General features: G+C 37.6%; 3 protein-coding genes across 4 annotated transcripts; 2 read left to right on the top strand and 1 right to left on the bottom strand.

The window, feature by feature from the left end:
* Positions 1–3,397: 3,397 nt before the first annotated feature.
* Positions 3,398–4,561, bottom strand: LOC148768306 (uncharacterized). Its single transcript, XM_088822628.1, has 2 exons — positions 4,497–4,561; positions 3,398–4,126 (listed from the first exon to the last, which is right to left on the bottom strand). Exons 1-2 carry the CDS (start codon positions 4,521–4,523, stop codon positions 3,398–3,400), a joined length of 756 nt encoding a protein of 251 aa, XP_088678754.1. The 5' UTR covers positions 4,524–4,561.
* Positions 4,562–4,697: 136 nt separating this feature from the next.
* Positions 4,698–10,553, top strand: ABO1 (IKI3 family protein). 2 transcript variants are annotated; one of them, XM_012998010.2, is made up of 5 exons: positions 4,698–5,014; positions 5,369–5,702; positions 6,399–9,396; positions 9,865–9,957; positions 10,060–10,553. In XM_012998010.2, the coding sequence occupies exons 1-5, from the start codon at positions 4,850–4,852 to the stop codon at positions 10,367–10,369; spliced, it is 3,900 nt and encodes a 1,299-aa protein (XP_012853464.2). In that variant the 5' UTR covers positions 4,698–4,849; the 3' UTR covers positions 10,370–10,553. The 2 variants fall into 2 exon arrangements, with proteins under 2 accessions (XP_012853464.2, XP_012853471.2); XM_012998017.2 differs by lacking the exon at positions 4,698–5,014 and having other exon boundaries at positions 5,557–5,698.
* A 1,915-nt stretch (positions 10,554–12,468) lies between these two features.
* Positions 12,469–14,527, top strand: ALC (basic helix-loop-helix (bHLH) DNA-binding superfamily protein). The gene is made up of 7 exons (XM_013000816.2): positions 12,469–13,032; positions 13,103–13,210; positions 13,326–13,391; positions 13,490–13,555; positions 13,683–13,952; positions 14,028–14,085; positions 14,171–14,527. Exons 1-7 carry the CDS (start codon positions 12,649–12,651, stop codon positions 14,314–14,316), a joined length of 1,098 nt encoding a protein of 365 aa, XP_012856270.2. The 5' UTR covers positions 12,469–12,648; the 3' UTR covers positions 14,317–14,527.
* The last annotated feature ends 169 nt before the right edge of the window (positions 14,528–14,696 follow it).

The following is a 14,696-nucleotide window of genomic DNA, read 5'->3' as shown; positions in this document are numbered from 1 at the left end:
GAAATAAGTAAAATTGAAATTATAAAAAAATATTGAAATAAGTAAAATTGAAATTATAAAAAAAAGATATTAAATAAGTAAAATTGAAATTATTAAAAAAAAACAAAAAAAACCACTATTGAACGCCCACGCCCAGACCGGGCGCCCATACAGTAACCGAACGCCCAAACCGGGCGTTCACCAGTATTTTGCACGCCTATACCGGGCGTGAAAAATGCTGGTGAACGCCCGGTTTGGGCGTTCACTATGCGCTAACTTTCCCAAAAAACAACCATAAATTCAATTTTTAGGGCTATTTAACATGCAATTACAATCTAAATTTCCTACCCAATACAATTGAAACGGTTAGGAGTTGAAAATTTCTCAAAATTTCGATGAATTTCGCTTGATTTGGCTTCAATTCGAATTTTTTGAATTTTTTGCTTTTTTTTTCTTTTTTTTAAGAGAGAGAAAGCTTTTTGGAGTATGAGTTGCAAATAGCAATTTTCAGACCCCAAAAAGCATTTCACTAATTGATAACTAACAACGAGGGTCATATTGTGACTATTTTTTAAGTGCAAGGGGGCAAATCGATATAATCGAGAGTAGAAGAGGATAAAGTGATACCGAGCTAAAGTACGAATGGAAAGTGAAATTTAACCTATTTTCTATATTGAAATGATTTGTGCAGGCATAAATTAAACATTCGGGCACATTTTTTACCATTTCTCAAAAAACAAAAGGTAAAAAACTCAAAAAACTCTCTCTACCCTCTCGATTTTCTTTCGCAAAGCCCGTGCAAATCGTCAACAGATCGGAGGTAATTTTTACGTTTTTACGATCCTCTTGTTATGTAGATTACGAATCCGAAAAAAAAAACGAAAAAAATCGAGCTTAGCAACACTCGTGTGAATTTACACGAGCGCAACCACTTCGCTCGTGTAAATTCACACGAGTGTGAATTTAAATATATATATATATATATATATATATATATATATATATATATATATATATATATATATATATATATATATATATATATATTTAAATTTATTTCGTAAAAAATGGGAGTTGGATTTTTACTCGTGTGAATTTACACGAGCGCATCCAATGCGCTCGTGTAAATTCACACGAGTGTTTAAATTTTTTTATTTTTTATTTTTTTTATAATATTTTTTTTTAATAAATTAATTAGTTTAATTAGAAGGTGTGCTCGTGCAAAAACATGCGAGCACTTCAAAAGTGCTCGCATGTTTTTGCACGAGCACAACAAATTTTTCTTTTTTTTTTCATTATTTAAATTCTTTTTTTTTATTATATGAAATATTAATAAAGTGCTTATTTAAAATGTAGATGGCAGGAGGTCGGGGGAAAAGTCTTATGAGTCAAGTTGCCGGTAAAGGCAAGAGCTTAATGAAAGCCTTGAGCGGGAAGGGGACAATCCGGAAGATCCGGATCGCATTGGAGACCGAGATGTCCTTGCTTCCGCGCGTAGAAGAAAGCAGTTAGCTCGAGAAGCAGCGTTACAGCGGGAAGAAGAGAGACTGAGACGAGAAGCTGTTGCAGCTGGAGCCGGACCCTGTACATTGCCACATGCCGACGACGATAATATGGATACTGACGAGGAGATGGAGGAAGATGATGGGCCAGCATATGCATTTCAGGATCGTAGAGGTGGTCGTCCCTTACCCTTTCCGCAGCTGCCTGGTCCTGCGTACTTGGAGGGTCCGTGCGAGGGAGGGCCGCAAAATTTAGAGTTTATGCGATGGTTCAAGTCGCATATATCGATGTACATTTGGGAAGGATATGTAAGTTTTTCTGTCAACACGTGCTTTACATAATTCTTACATTATTCATTTTTTTTAGCTAACAATACATGCAATATTTTTCAGGAGCGCCGTGAAACTACACGGTGCGAGTCGAGGACCAAAGCACTCGAGGACTACCGCGGCCCGCAGGATAACACGATGATTGCGAGGTTGGAGGCAACAAGTCTTTACCACTTACGAGACTGTTTTCTGAAGAGGATGAACAAGAACCTCATGCTAGCTTTCGTGGAGAGGTGGCAGCCGGAGACGAGCAGTTTCCACATGCCATGGGGCGAGATGACGATCACGCTCCACGATGTCGCTTTCATCCTGGCGTTGCGGCTGGACGGACCAGCAGTGTCTGAAATTCGCCCGGTAGAAGAGTGCTCATAGAGTCTTGACTCTGGCGTACCAGCTTTAAATTTTGACTCTGGCGTCCTTTCGGTCGGGATTTTGCGACCCTTAGAGCCGGAAGAAGATTTAACTTCGGATTTCCGATTCATCATGTGCTCATATCCGGACAAGTTGCTCTTCATCGAGTTATTCTTAGGTCGTCCATTGGCCTTCACAAATGACGGCTCTTGTAAATGCGTTGAAGAAGGATTATTTAGGTCCCGTAAATAGTCGGCCGCATTTTTTTGGGACATGTAATCTTTGTTTGATAACTTCTCGAACTGTACATCCTGACTGTTCTACTGCTTTCATTTTCCACCTTCAATTCATTAATTTGAAGGTCAACTTGCGCATCTAGTGCATTTTGAACTGTATCCATAGCTCCAGTCGATGTTTGGATCCAACGCTTCGATGCACGATGTGCACTCTCTACTCTGTTTCGAGAAAACACTCAAATAATGAATAAATGTAACATGTGTATAAAAGATTGTACGTAACGAGTTTATAGTAAAATCAATTTATATACCTGTTAGTCGTCGTGTTACCGAAATGAACGATGTTGTTGGTCCAACACTTAACAAATCTCTCCTTATAAATCAACCACGTTTCATTGATGTAAGTTATCAGCTTCGGATATTGCCCGTACAAACTAACTATCTCTCTATAGTTGCATTCGTATTCTTCCTCAGTCTCAGATTCGACTAACTTTGCCCACACCGTCCTCCGGAACAGTACACCCAACTTGGTGTTACCCAAGAATTTTGACGCGTTTGCCTCAACGTTTCTGTTTATGTGATATAAACATAACATGTGATGCGAATGTGGAAACACGTTTGGCAATGCTTTCAGTAGGCCCAGCTCACGATCTGTCAGTATCACTTCTTGTTCTATCCCGATTGGTAATATGTCTCGCAAACATCGCAATGTCCATGCATAAGTGTCCCCATCTTCACGTGACATAAAAGCAACGGCAATAGTGAAGTTCCTTCCCACGGGAGTAACCCCAATGATCTCCAAAAGAGGCATTTCATATCTACATGAAGGTAATTATAATTTAGTCAACTCTTGCATATATATATATATATATATATATATATATATATATATATATATATATATATATATATATATATATATATATATATATATATATATATATATATATATATATATATATATATATATAATAAATGTAATTCACATTTAAATAATTATTACATGTTAGTCTTGTACGTGCAATCCATCAGGATGACGTATGGAAATAACTGCAAAAGCTTTATTGAATCAGGGTGCGCAAACATAACGTCTTGCACTGTATCACCAGCTGGATTTGTTCGATGCCATTTGCTGTATCCACTCTCACTTAGTTCGTGCCACAGATGTTGTATAACTATTTTTCCTTTCATTTCCTCTCGTCTAATTTTCTGTGATTCATTGTACACATCTCTCAAGGACGCAGCCGTATCCGGATTCATCTGTCTCAGATGATGCAAAATTTCCTTCGGCTTCACATGGCTCTTTTTCAGTATCTTTGTCACTTCTCGTTGCTCTTCAGTCAGGCGACTTAGCGAACGTAGTCCTTGTGGATATTTATGAGGATTATGATTGTGATTGCCATTTTTTATGGTAAGGCGCCATAATCCATCACGACCCTCTTTACCCCATAGCGCAAAAGGGCATTTACACTTTATTGTACCGGACTTCCGGCTTGTTTTGACCTCTGCATTTTTTCCTCGACTCTTATAGGCTCTTTTACAAGTCAAATATTGTCGGCCCTCGTGGTAAGACTGTCGCCTAATCTCATGTCCATGACTTATGGCCATATTCATCGCCCACTCGACTAGTGCATCTTTACTATCAAATGCAGTCGAAATTGTGAAAAATTCACTGAAATCATGTAGCTCGAATGTTTCAATATCTTCATCCACATCTATGTATACTTCCTGTTTTTATATTAATGTAGTTAGCAAATTATAAAACTAAAGAATAAAACTCAAAAAAAAAAAAAAAAACAAAATTGTGTTGCTCGTGTGATTTCACACGAACAGAGAAGTTCTGCTCGTGTGATTTCACACGAGCAAACCTCCTCTGCTCGTGTGAAATCACACGAGCTAATTAAAAAAAAAAAAAAAATTGTTCTTGAGCTCGTGTGAATTTACGCGAGCACTTGCCAAGTGCTCGCGTAAATTCACACGAGCACATGAATAAAAAATAAAATTCATCTACTCGTGTGAATTTACACGAGCACTTGGCAAGTGCTCGCGTAAATTCACACGAGTAGATGAATTTTCGGGAAAAAAACGAAAAACTTACATTCGGGTCTAAGTTGTTTGGATCCATCGCAAAAATTGTTGAATATCTGAAATTTTTCACTTTGAATGTTGAATTTTATATTTTATAGGATTTGGTAAAAATAGTACAAAAAGTAAATAATTATGGTAAAAAGGTAAAAAATAATGGTAAAAAAAATACCTGAATGTTTAATTTGGCCTGCGTATATCAACTCCCTTTTCTATATGGGGAGTATTTTGAAAAACAAACCCTAATTATAAGAAACCTACTCTGCTCCCGCCTCACTCTCTCTCTTTCCGGCAACCGTTCGGCTGCCCTTTTTTTAAGGAAACCACGACGGAAAACCCATCCAATTTCATTCTCGGCGGTCCAAAATGAACAACCTGAAGTTGTCGTCGGAAGTTTGGTCGAGGTTGGAGTTGCAAGCGCACAAGGGAGAAGAAGTCCTCCGATTGTGTGCGGTGGACATTGAGCGCAGCCGCCTCTTCTTTGCTTCCTCCGCCGGCTTTGTATACGCCGCTCAACTTTCTTCGCCTCAAGTAAAACATTTCTACTCTTCTCCTTTGCCATTTCCGCGTCCAATTATCTCATGTTTTTTGTTTTATTTTATTTGTTTAATTTTATCATAATTTGGCAGTATTAATTTCGTTAATAAAATATGTCGTATCTAATCATTTACCTGATGGGTGGTAATGCGTTGTTTTTGCTTGATGGAAGATTATAGAGAAAGCAACTGTTGAAAAATGCAAGATTTGGTGCTTGATGAATTTGATTGCACGATGAAAATATCGGATTGAACTCGCAAAATGTCGATATGTTTTTCTACAACGTGCTCGTTTTATGTTCTTCATCTACTGCTTTATTTAGTTTGAGAAATCTCCTTTTATTACCAGATTGAAGGAGCATGGAATAAGGGTTTGTTGCCTGCTACAGCTCAGCTGATTGATTTAGAGGATGGAGATTCCATTACTTGTTTGGAATATATTATGGAAAAGGAGGCCTTGATCATTGGAACTTCGAATGGACTTCTCTTACTTTATTCTGTGGACGATAATGCAACAGAGATTGTGGGTCGGGTTGAAGGTGGCGTTAGGTTCATTGCACCAAGTCCCGATGGAGACCTGCTTGCTTTGATCACTGGTTTTGGGCAGATACTAGTTATGAATCTTGATTGGGATCTATTATACGAGATGCCGCTTGATGATTTGCCTGAAGATGTAGACGTACGTAAGGACTTGTTGCCATATTCGTCCATTTATAAATTTCTTTAGGTTGCCTTTGATGTTTTACTTGATGACTTGTGTTCTACTTTTGCTCTTTACATGACCCTGAAAGAAAATTATCGATACGTAGATTCTAAACTCACTTGTTTGAAGTTCAGTGTTGCATGCTTACGTCTAACGATAATAAGAAATTGTGACTTGAATTGGTTTTAGTAAATACTGCATGATTCACTCACTAAAAGTACAATATATGATGAGTTTGTAGTGGCAAAAAAACTGGTGATTTGACCTGGGAATGGACTAGAGTAGAAGAAGTTTGAGATGATGAGAGTGAGCTGTAACACCACATTTACTTGAATGAGAAAGCGGCCACGTACTTCAAAGGGCTGAAAACTTATAGTTCACCAGGTTTCTGTAATTACAGTCTTCAATCTTTTCTTACTTGGCTTCCAACAGTAGCAAATGCAATGATTTTTGGCTTATATGACGATTTTCTGCCTTCCCACATTGTATGGTAGACAAGTATTAGCATTAATTGGGACTGGATACATATAACGAATTGTTCCTTTCCGTAAAATAATTGAAATCTTTCCTGAAGAAATATAATTTCAATGTTCATATGTTTCGATGTTATAATAGAAAATGAATTATGTCCTTTTTGTTTACTTCAATAAAAATGTTCTATTCCACCGTGTTTCAGATGAATCAGCACTTTCTGGTGATCATTCCTCAGATGCCTCCATTTCATGGAGAGGTGATGGAAAATTCTTTGCATCATTAAGCATGGTGAATGCTTCCTTTCCCTTGCACAAGAAGCTTAAAGTTTGGGAGCGTGATTCCGGCGCACTCCACTCCGTCTCAGAATCGAAGCCCTTCATGGGATCAGTTCTGGACTGGACTCAAAGCGGAGCTAAAATTGCTCTTGTCTATGATCGAAAGGAAGTTAAGCAATGTCCATCTGTAGCTTTATTTGAGAAAAATGGCCTAGAGCGAAGCTCATTCAGTATCAACGAGGCAATAGATGTGACAATAGAAGTTCTCAAGTTCAATTGTAACTCGGATCTTCTTGCTGCTGTTGTCAGAGGCGAGACATTCGACACCCTTAAGATATGGTACTTCAGTAATAACCATTGGTACTTAAAGCAAGAGATCAGATATTTAAAAGAGGATGGAATAAAATTTATGTGGGACCTGACAAACCCCTTAAAGTTGATGTGTTGGACTCTTGATGGTCGAGTTGTATCTTACAAGTTTGTCTGGGTGACAGCTGTCACCGACAACTCAATAGCATTTGTCGTTGATGCCTCGAAAGTGCTCGTTACCCCTTTTTCCTTATCCTTGATGCCACCTCCAATGTACTTTTTAAAATTAGAATTTCCCAGTGCGGTTCGGGATATGGCTTTCTCTTCTAAAATCTCCCAAAATCATTTAGCTGCATCTCTTTCAGACGGTAGTTTGTGTATAGTGGAGCTTCCTCCTCTTGACCAATGGGATGATCTCGAAGGTCAGACGTTTAAAATCGAGGCTTCATATTCTGGTACAGAGTACGGGCCTTTGTTACATCTTTCTTGGTTGGACTCACAAGTGATTCTTGGTGTTTCTCATTTTGACGAGGATGTGCGCACAGGATATTACCTCCATGAAATTGAAATAAGTTGTTCTGACAATCGCAGCCCAGGTTCAGTGATATGCGCAGGGTGGCATGCGGAAACTTCTCATCAGATTTCTCTTGAAGGAGTGGTTATTGGTATAGCTCCTAACCAACTTATAAGTCGTTCTGCATTTGTTCAGTTTGACGGTGGAAAAATGTTCGAGTACACGTCAAAGTTGGGTGGTCTTCAGAGATGTGATGACTTGGCTTTCCTATCATCTTGCCCATGGATGGATGCTGCCCTAGTTGGAGAGAAACCGTTGCTTTTTGGGCTTGACGATAATGGGAGACTGCATTTTGAGAGAAGGGTATTGTGCAACAACTGCAGTACTTTTTCGTTCTACTCAAATTCTGGTGAAGGGATGATGACACATTTGGTTATTACCACCAAACAAGATTACCTGTTTATTGTTGATGTTGGTGACATTGTGCATGGACAACTGGAACAGAAGTACGGGAATTTCCTTCCTGTTGTAGTAAGGAAAAAAACGGGGGAGAACGAAAATGTTTTCGTTCATTTGTGGGAAAAAGGGGCACAGATTATTGGTGTTCTCCATGGAGACGAGTCTGCTGTAATACTACAAACACCTCGTGGAAACCTCGAATGTGTCTATCCGAGAAAATTAGTCCTTGCTTCGATCTTCAATGCTCTGGCTCAAGGGCGATTTAGAGATGCCTTGCTTATGGTACGGAGACATAGGATTGATTTCAATGTCATCATTGATCATCGTGGTTGGGAAGCCTTTGTGGAGTCAGCTGCAGACTTTGTCAGACAGGTCAACAATCTGAGCTACATAACCGAGTTTATTTGCGCCATTAAACACGAAGATATTATGGAGACACTTTATAAAAACTACGTGTCTTTGCCTTGCATAAACGGCGATAAAAGTTCAAAGACTATTATTGACGGTGATAAGAAAGTATACTCTGTACTCTTGTCTATACGAAAGGCTCTCGAGGAGCAAATTGAGGAAACTCCTGCAAGGGAGCTTTGCATCCTGACAACCTTAGCCAAAAGTAGCCCACCAGTTCTCGAAGACGCTTTGAAAAGAATTAAGGTTATCCGAGAGATGGAGCTGTCGGCAGCTACAGATCCACGGCGAAAGTCGTATCCTTCGTCCGAGGAATCTTTGAAGCATCTGTTATGGCTTTCTGATACCGAGGCAGTTTTCGAAGCGGCTCTAGGCCTTTATGATTTGAGCCTCGCCGCTATTGTTGCATTAAATTCACAACGTGATCCGAAAGAGTTTCTGCCACTTCTTCAAGAACTGGAACGCATGCCACCACTTTTAATGCAGTACAATATCGATCTCAAATTAGAAAGGTATGAAAGTGCTTTGAGGCACATTGCTTCAGCTGGAGACTCTTATTACGAAGATTTTACGAACCTGATGAAGAAAGTTCCGGAACTTTATCCGTTAGGGCTCCAGTTGGTCGGTGGTGATTCGCGTAAGAGACAACAAGTTCTTGAAGCTTGGGGAGATCATCTTGATGCCACTAAATGCTTCGAAGATGCTGCTACCACTTTTCTGTGCTGCTTCTGTTTGGACAAGGCATTAAAGTCTTACCGTTCATGTGGTAATTGGATGGGCGTTCTGACAGTTGCTGGATTTATGAAGCTTGGGAAGGACGATGTGTTACAGCTGGCGCGTGAGCTATCCGAGGAACTTCAGGCACTCGGTAAACCAGGAGATGCTTCGAAGATACTCTTGGAGTATTGTGGTGATGTGGACGGTGGAGTTAGCCTTTTGGTCGATGCAAGGAATTGGGAAGAGGCACTGAGGGTTGGTTTCTTGCACAGGAGAGATGATTTGATTTTAGTGGTGAAGAACGCCTCGTTAGAGTGTGCAACCTTGCTTGTTGGAGAGTACAATGAAGGGATGGAGAAAGTTGGCAAGTACTTGACCCGATATCTGGCAGTTCGACAAAGGAGATTATTACTTGCTGCAAAAATGAAATCGGATGAGCTATCTTTGGGCTATCCTGATGATGAAACTGCTTCACAAGCCAGCAGTAATTTTAGTGGGATGAGTGCATACACCACAGGGTAAGTTTATCTTAGCTCTTGTTACACAACTTCTGACTTATGCTTGCTCTTACTTCTAGTAATTGACCTTTGGTAGAATTGTTTGTCATTTCTTTTGTGCGGCCTCAATTTTTATATCTATGCTCCTCCTATCTTTAGGCACCATATTTCGCATCCGTAGGCTCTCTTTTTTAATTGAAATTTCTGTTAGTGATTGCTTCCCACGTTGATTAAATTGTAATCACATATTCTATGTTACGAATATGTGATTAAAATTTACTTTTTTCAGCAATATCTTGAACAATTGCTCAAGAAATACCATTGGCCTCCATAATATCTTCAGTCCGTTTTTATTTTTCTTCTAAGCCTTTGCTTGGACCTTCGTTTTGAGGTGTATAGCCTCTGATTTTAGTGAGGAAACTGCTACAGAGAGTTTAGTTTGATTTCACTGTTTATTAACTGTCTCGTGTTGCTTATTTTCATGAGCAGAACAAGAAGAGGTTCGAGTGCTTCTACCACCTTAAGCACGTCCACAAGGGGTAGAGGTCGTCAAAGAAACAGAGGGAAAATTAGAGCCGGAAGGTATATTATTAATTCCGTCACCTTAAATATATATTATGTATATAAAATCCCTTTACTATTATATTCTGATGTGTCGCCCAATTCGTTTTCTTGTGAGCACAGTGCTGATGAGGAGGCGGCACTAGTAGATCATTTGAAGGGTATGTCTCTGTCTGAAGGAGGCAAAATCGAGCTTAAATCTCTGTTGATTTCTCTGCTGATGCTCGGTGAGGAAGACACTGCTAGGAAACTGCAAAGAACTGCAGAGAAGTTCCAACTGCACCAAATTGCAGCGGTGAAGTTGGCAGAGGATGCGGGGTCCACCGATAACATCGACGAACAGGCATTGACCTTGGATCATTACACTCAGAGTGCAAGAAAGCAAGTGCTGAATTCAGATGCATTCTCTTGGCAGTCCAAAGTGTTGCTCTGATGGAAACAGTAGGAAAACAAACTGCAGAATTCAGATGCAGTATTATTGCACTCTTGTTTTTTTTTAAGGTTTATTTATTTGGTCTAATTATATAAAGCATCATGTTTCACATCAGGAATTGCATTATGTAAGAGAATAGTTTGGATTTTATTTTTCGGCAAGTGATAAATTTTTTTTCTTGCAATATTTATAACTAAATAGGCAAATTACGGTCACCTCCGTAAATAATGTCAAATTACGAAGAATATCCCTTTTGTGTCAAATTACGAAGAACATCCCTTTTGTTTGGATAATTATAATTACCTTCTTCAATTATGTACTGTATTACACGTCAACTTATATTTTATTTTTATTTTTATAAGTTTATTTTACATAATTAGAAATACCGCATTAATAATTCACCATTTTAATACTTGATGGCTGATGCAACATACTCCCTCCGTTCCTCAATATGTGTCGTTTTTCACCTTGGCACGAGTCTTAAGAATTTCAATAAATATGCCTTGATTTTAGGAATATAGATATAAATAGACCAAAATACCCTTGTTTACTAATTAATGCAGAAAGAATGTTGGAGAATTAATAAGGGTATAATTGAAAAATATGTAATTAATAAAGCATTAAAATTATAAAGTGACAGATAATGTAGAACAAAAAAAATTCTTAAAAGAGACAGATATTGTGGAATATAAGAAGTATATATATATATATATATTTGATTTTTTGATTTATTATTCTATTACACAAAAAGGACCCCAACCCATCATTGGAAATGAAAAAAGTTTTTTCCTCATTTTCCTACCACTTAATCAAATCAAGCTAGTACAAATCAAATAGACAAGCAAATTCATCCCAAGCCGTCGGATCAAAATAATAGCGTGGTCCAAAGCCACACATCTCGAGCGCGCAATATAGGCTGTGTTACCCTACTAACACGTCCATTATTACAATCGTAGACTCTACCTAGTTTTCTTGCCGTGTTCGTAGATGTGTGACGCGATCCAGTGGTCCCCTGCTTATTTACATATCAGCCAATCACAATACGAAACGTGGACGTATCCTACGTTTGGATCCGAGTTGAAAAGGTGGTCTTTTTTTCCTTTTTTATTTTTTGCTGACTGCAGATTATATTAATCAAAAAAAATTAATGGCACGATTTTGAAGACAATGAGAATGTGGTATACTTGCACGCCTGACTGACTCTATTTACTATTAATTATCTTATTGTTACAGTATACAGCATACTGTATGTTCAATAATAATAATAATAATAATATTAATTATTATTATTTTTTTATAATAATAATAAACTAACTTCGATTCTTAATTTGGTGGTAGATGTTTGATTTATTTTTTCTCTCAAGGTTGATAATTTGAAATGAATCGTGTATATTACGGCCGCCCTCCTAAGATAGTGTGAAATTACGAAAATACCGTTATATTTGGATAATTGGGATCACTTCATAACTATGATATTTTCTTAAACGTTCATTTATGTGATGATCAAATTTAGTGGAATCTTCTAGATTATATCGAACATTCTCCAATTTGTACCCGTTTTATTCATTTGAAACAAAATGATCATAAGATATGGCTCCTTGAATAGTAACTAACTCTCAAATTGTGGTGCATCATAAACTATATTTTTTTAAGAAAATTCATAGTTGAAAAATATACTGTAATTATATAAACTTAAGATAATTTTTACATACTTTGACCTTGTATATTGGGTAACCGTAATTTACCCTATTTATTTTAGAAAAAAAGGAGAAAACAGAAATAAATGATAAAAGGGGGAAAAAGGCAGAGCAACATAAATGTAGATAGTGCTTCATCACTGTACATTCTTTGAGTTGACAGAGAGAAGACCAGTCAAACACTTTATCCTAACCCTAATTAATTACTCCCCAGACATAACCATGTCTCGTTACTCATTCTCCTTTCTTCTTCTTTTTCATAATAAATCATGTAATAATAATAAAATTCATTAAAAAAGAAAAGAATGTAATAATAATAATATTACGGGTGAGCATTAAATTCCACGTCATAATCGGCAGTTTTAAACTCCGTTTTCTCCCCCCGCCCACAATTTTCTTTTTGCAGTCTTTTTTTGTGGTCATAAAAACAAATAAACCCAAACACACGCGCCTCCGTACCTCAAAAGCCGAGCTTTATTATTCAGACAGCTCTGCCAGAAAAAAACCAGAAAAGAGTGTTGAATTGGGTTTTCTCTCTTCTTTCTTTTCGCCAAAGTACAAAGTAGAACCCCCTTTTTTCTTATGCCCCCAAAAGTATTCCCAATGGCGAATCTGTACAACACCACCACCACCACCGCCACCAACTACTCTCCATCTCCTCCTCCTCCGCCGGAGCCCGATGAAATCTCTCTTTTCCTCCAGCAAATTCTCCTCCGCTCTTCTTCTTCTTCTTCGTCGCCGTCGTCTTCTTCTCTCATGCGCCGCCAGTTTTTCGCGGCGGATAACGATCATCTTCTGACGGAGAATCAAGCACCCGCACCGGTGCCGTATCCGGATCCGGATTCGGGTCAGATCCATGCAACCGACCCGGCTTCAGGCTGTAGCTTCGCGGCGGCGGCGAATGTGTCTTCTTCTTCCGTCGGGAACTTCGATAACGAACCAGACGAGTACGAGTATGAAAGCGAGGTACATGATTGTAATTTCTTAAATTTTATTTTATTATTAATTTAAAATAATTGTGTGTGTGTGTGTGTAGGAAAATGTAGAAGCATTGGTTGAAGAAACAATTCCAAAACAAACATCTTCATCACGCACTTCTTCCAAACGTAGCAGAGCAGCTGAAGTTCACAACCTCTCTGAAAAGGTTTTTTGTTTTTTTCTCTCTCCTCATTAATCCTTAATCACTTTGTCCTAATTAGGTTTAAGCATTTTTATCTTTAATAATTACTCTTTAATTAAATTTAAATACTTCTTCACAGAGGAGGAGGAGCAGGATTAATGAGAAAATGAAGGCTTTGCAAAATCTTATCCCTAATTCAAACAAGGTAAATTAAAAAAAAATATTGTGATTTTTTTTTATTGTATCTAAATATCTAATTATATTTAGGGTGATATATAATAAATTAATTTTAATTTTCGCTAGACCGATAAGGCTTCGATGCTCGACGAAGCAATCGAGTACCTCAAGCAACTCCAGCTACAAGTGCAGGTGATAATTACAATTTTGTACTCTAATTAATCAATTGCTAAATGAACATTTGTTTGCTTTTAATGCAAGGTTTATTAACCTAAATAAATATTAATTATGTCTTAATCATGATTAAACTAATTTGTAGATGTTAACTATGAGGAATGGATTAAGCCTATATCCAATTTGCCTGCCTGAGATGCTGCAGCAGCAGCAGCAGCACAACCAAACTTCTCACATGAGAATGGATATTTTCGACACGAGCGATAAATTCTTAAATACAAATGTATCGAAAGAAAATTGCGTTAAGCAGGATTTCTCGGCTACGATTGGTCCGAAATCTTCGTTTAAACTGGAATATTCCTCCCAGCAGAATCATTTTGGACCCTTGGATCTGATCTCCACCACATCTTCTATAGTAAGTTTTATTATTATTTTTTTTTTTTTTTAATTTTCAAAAATGAATAATGTTGGACATGTATGAATTCCGCAGGAGAAGGCGATGCCTCGTCGTTGGCCGAACCAGGATTATATTGAAAGGAGTTTGATTGGTACGATTCATTATATGTATATAATATAATCAAACTTCATTATATTCATATAGTAATGAATTGCATTTTTATGATTATTATTTAGGGCACAAGGCAATATCTTCTATCCCTATCGAAACACGAAAATCCCGTTTGAAGGAGAGTACTATCGAAGCGTGCTTAGCTGGAGGAGACAATCTTATATCGAACTTTGTCAATAATCCAATGTTTTTGTCACATTTTAATATGTGAAACGAAACGAAGCTTCTTCGTATGAAAAGACATCAAAGAGAAAGTTCGATTTTCTCGTATGTTTTGTTACTACCACCTAGGAAATTTATGTTGCTAAAAGCTAACCGTTTTTGTCCAAATATGCCTATAAAATATATGGTTGTTATTTTGTAGTGTATTATGTGTATGTAGTACAAATCTGATGATATGAAAATTTCTAGGCTATATGAAATATTTTGCTTTGTGGTTTTATGCAAAATTTATTGAAAGAATGTATTAACAAAATAAAATAAAAAATTAGTAATTGCAGTGTTTAATGTTGTCATTAGCAAACCTTAAGCCAAATGCCAACAATGGTTGTTTTTCATAGACGGTGTTAATTAAGCGACTCCCTTGGCAGT

The sequence above is a fragment of the Erythranthe guttata genome, chromosome 8, assembly GCF_056151865.1.
Source record: "Erythranthe guttata isolate IM_541 chromosome 8, IM_541, whole genome shotgun sequence".
In the NCBI taxonomy this organism is placed as follows: Eukaryota; Viridiplantae; Streptophyta; class Magnoliopsida; order Lamiales; family Phrymaceae; genus Erythranthe; species Erythranthe guttata.
This window is presented reverse-complemented; position numbering and strand designations above follow the sequence as displayed.

Excerpts from the sequence above, each read along its gene's own strand:
- LOC148768306 (XM_088822628.1), bottom strand. The coding sequence starts at position 4,523 with ATGGATCCAAACAACTTAGACCCGAAT. Across the intron at positions 4,127-4,496 it reads CAAACAACTTAGACCCGAAT|GAAGTATACATAGATGTGGA; the intron begins GTAAGTTTTTCG and ends ATATAAAAACAG.
- ABO1 (XM_012998010.2), top strand. The coding sequence starts at position 4,850 with ATGAACAACCTGAAGTTGTCGTCGGAAGTTTGGTCGAGGTTGGAGTTG. Across the intron at positions 5,015-5,368 it reads CTCAACTTTCTTCGCCTCAA|ATTGAAGGAGCATGGAATAA; the intron begins GTAAAACATTTC and ends TTTTATTACCAG. Across the intron at positions 5,703-6,398 it reads GCCTGAAGATGTAGACGTAC|ATGAATCAGCACTTTCTGGT; the intron begins GTAAGGACTTGT and ends ACCGTGTTTCAG.
- ALC (XM_013000816.2), top strand. The coding sequence starts at position 12,649 with ATGCCCCCAAAAGTATTCCCAATGGCGAATCTGTACAACACCACCACC. Across the intron at positions 13,556-13,682 it reads AACTCCAGCTACAAGTGCAG|ATGTTAACTATGAGGAATGG; the intron begins GTGATAATTACA and ends ACTAATTTGTAG. Across the intron at positions 14,086-14,170 it reads TATTGAAAGGAGTTTGATTG|GGCACAAGGCAATATCTTCT; the intron begins GTACGATTCATT and ends ATTATTATTTAG.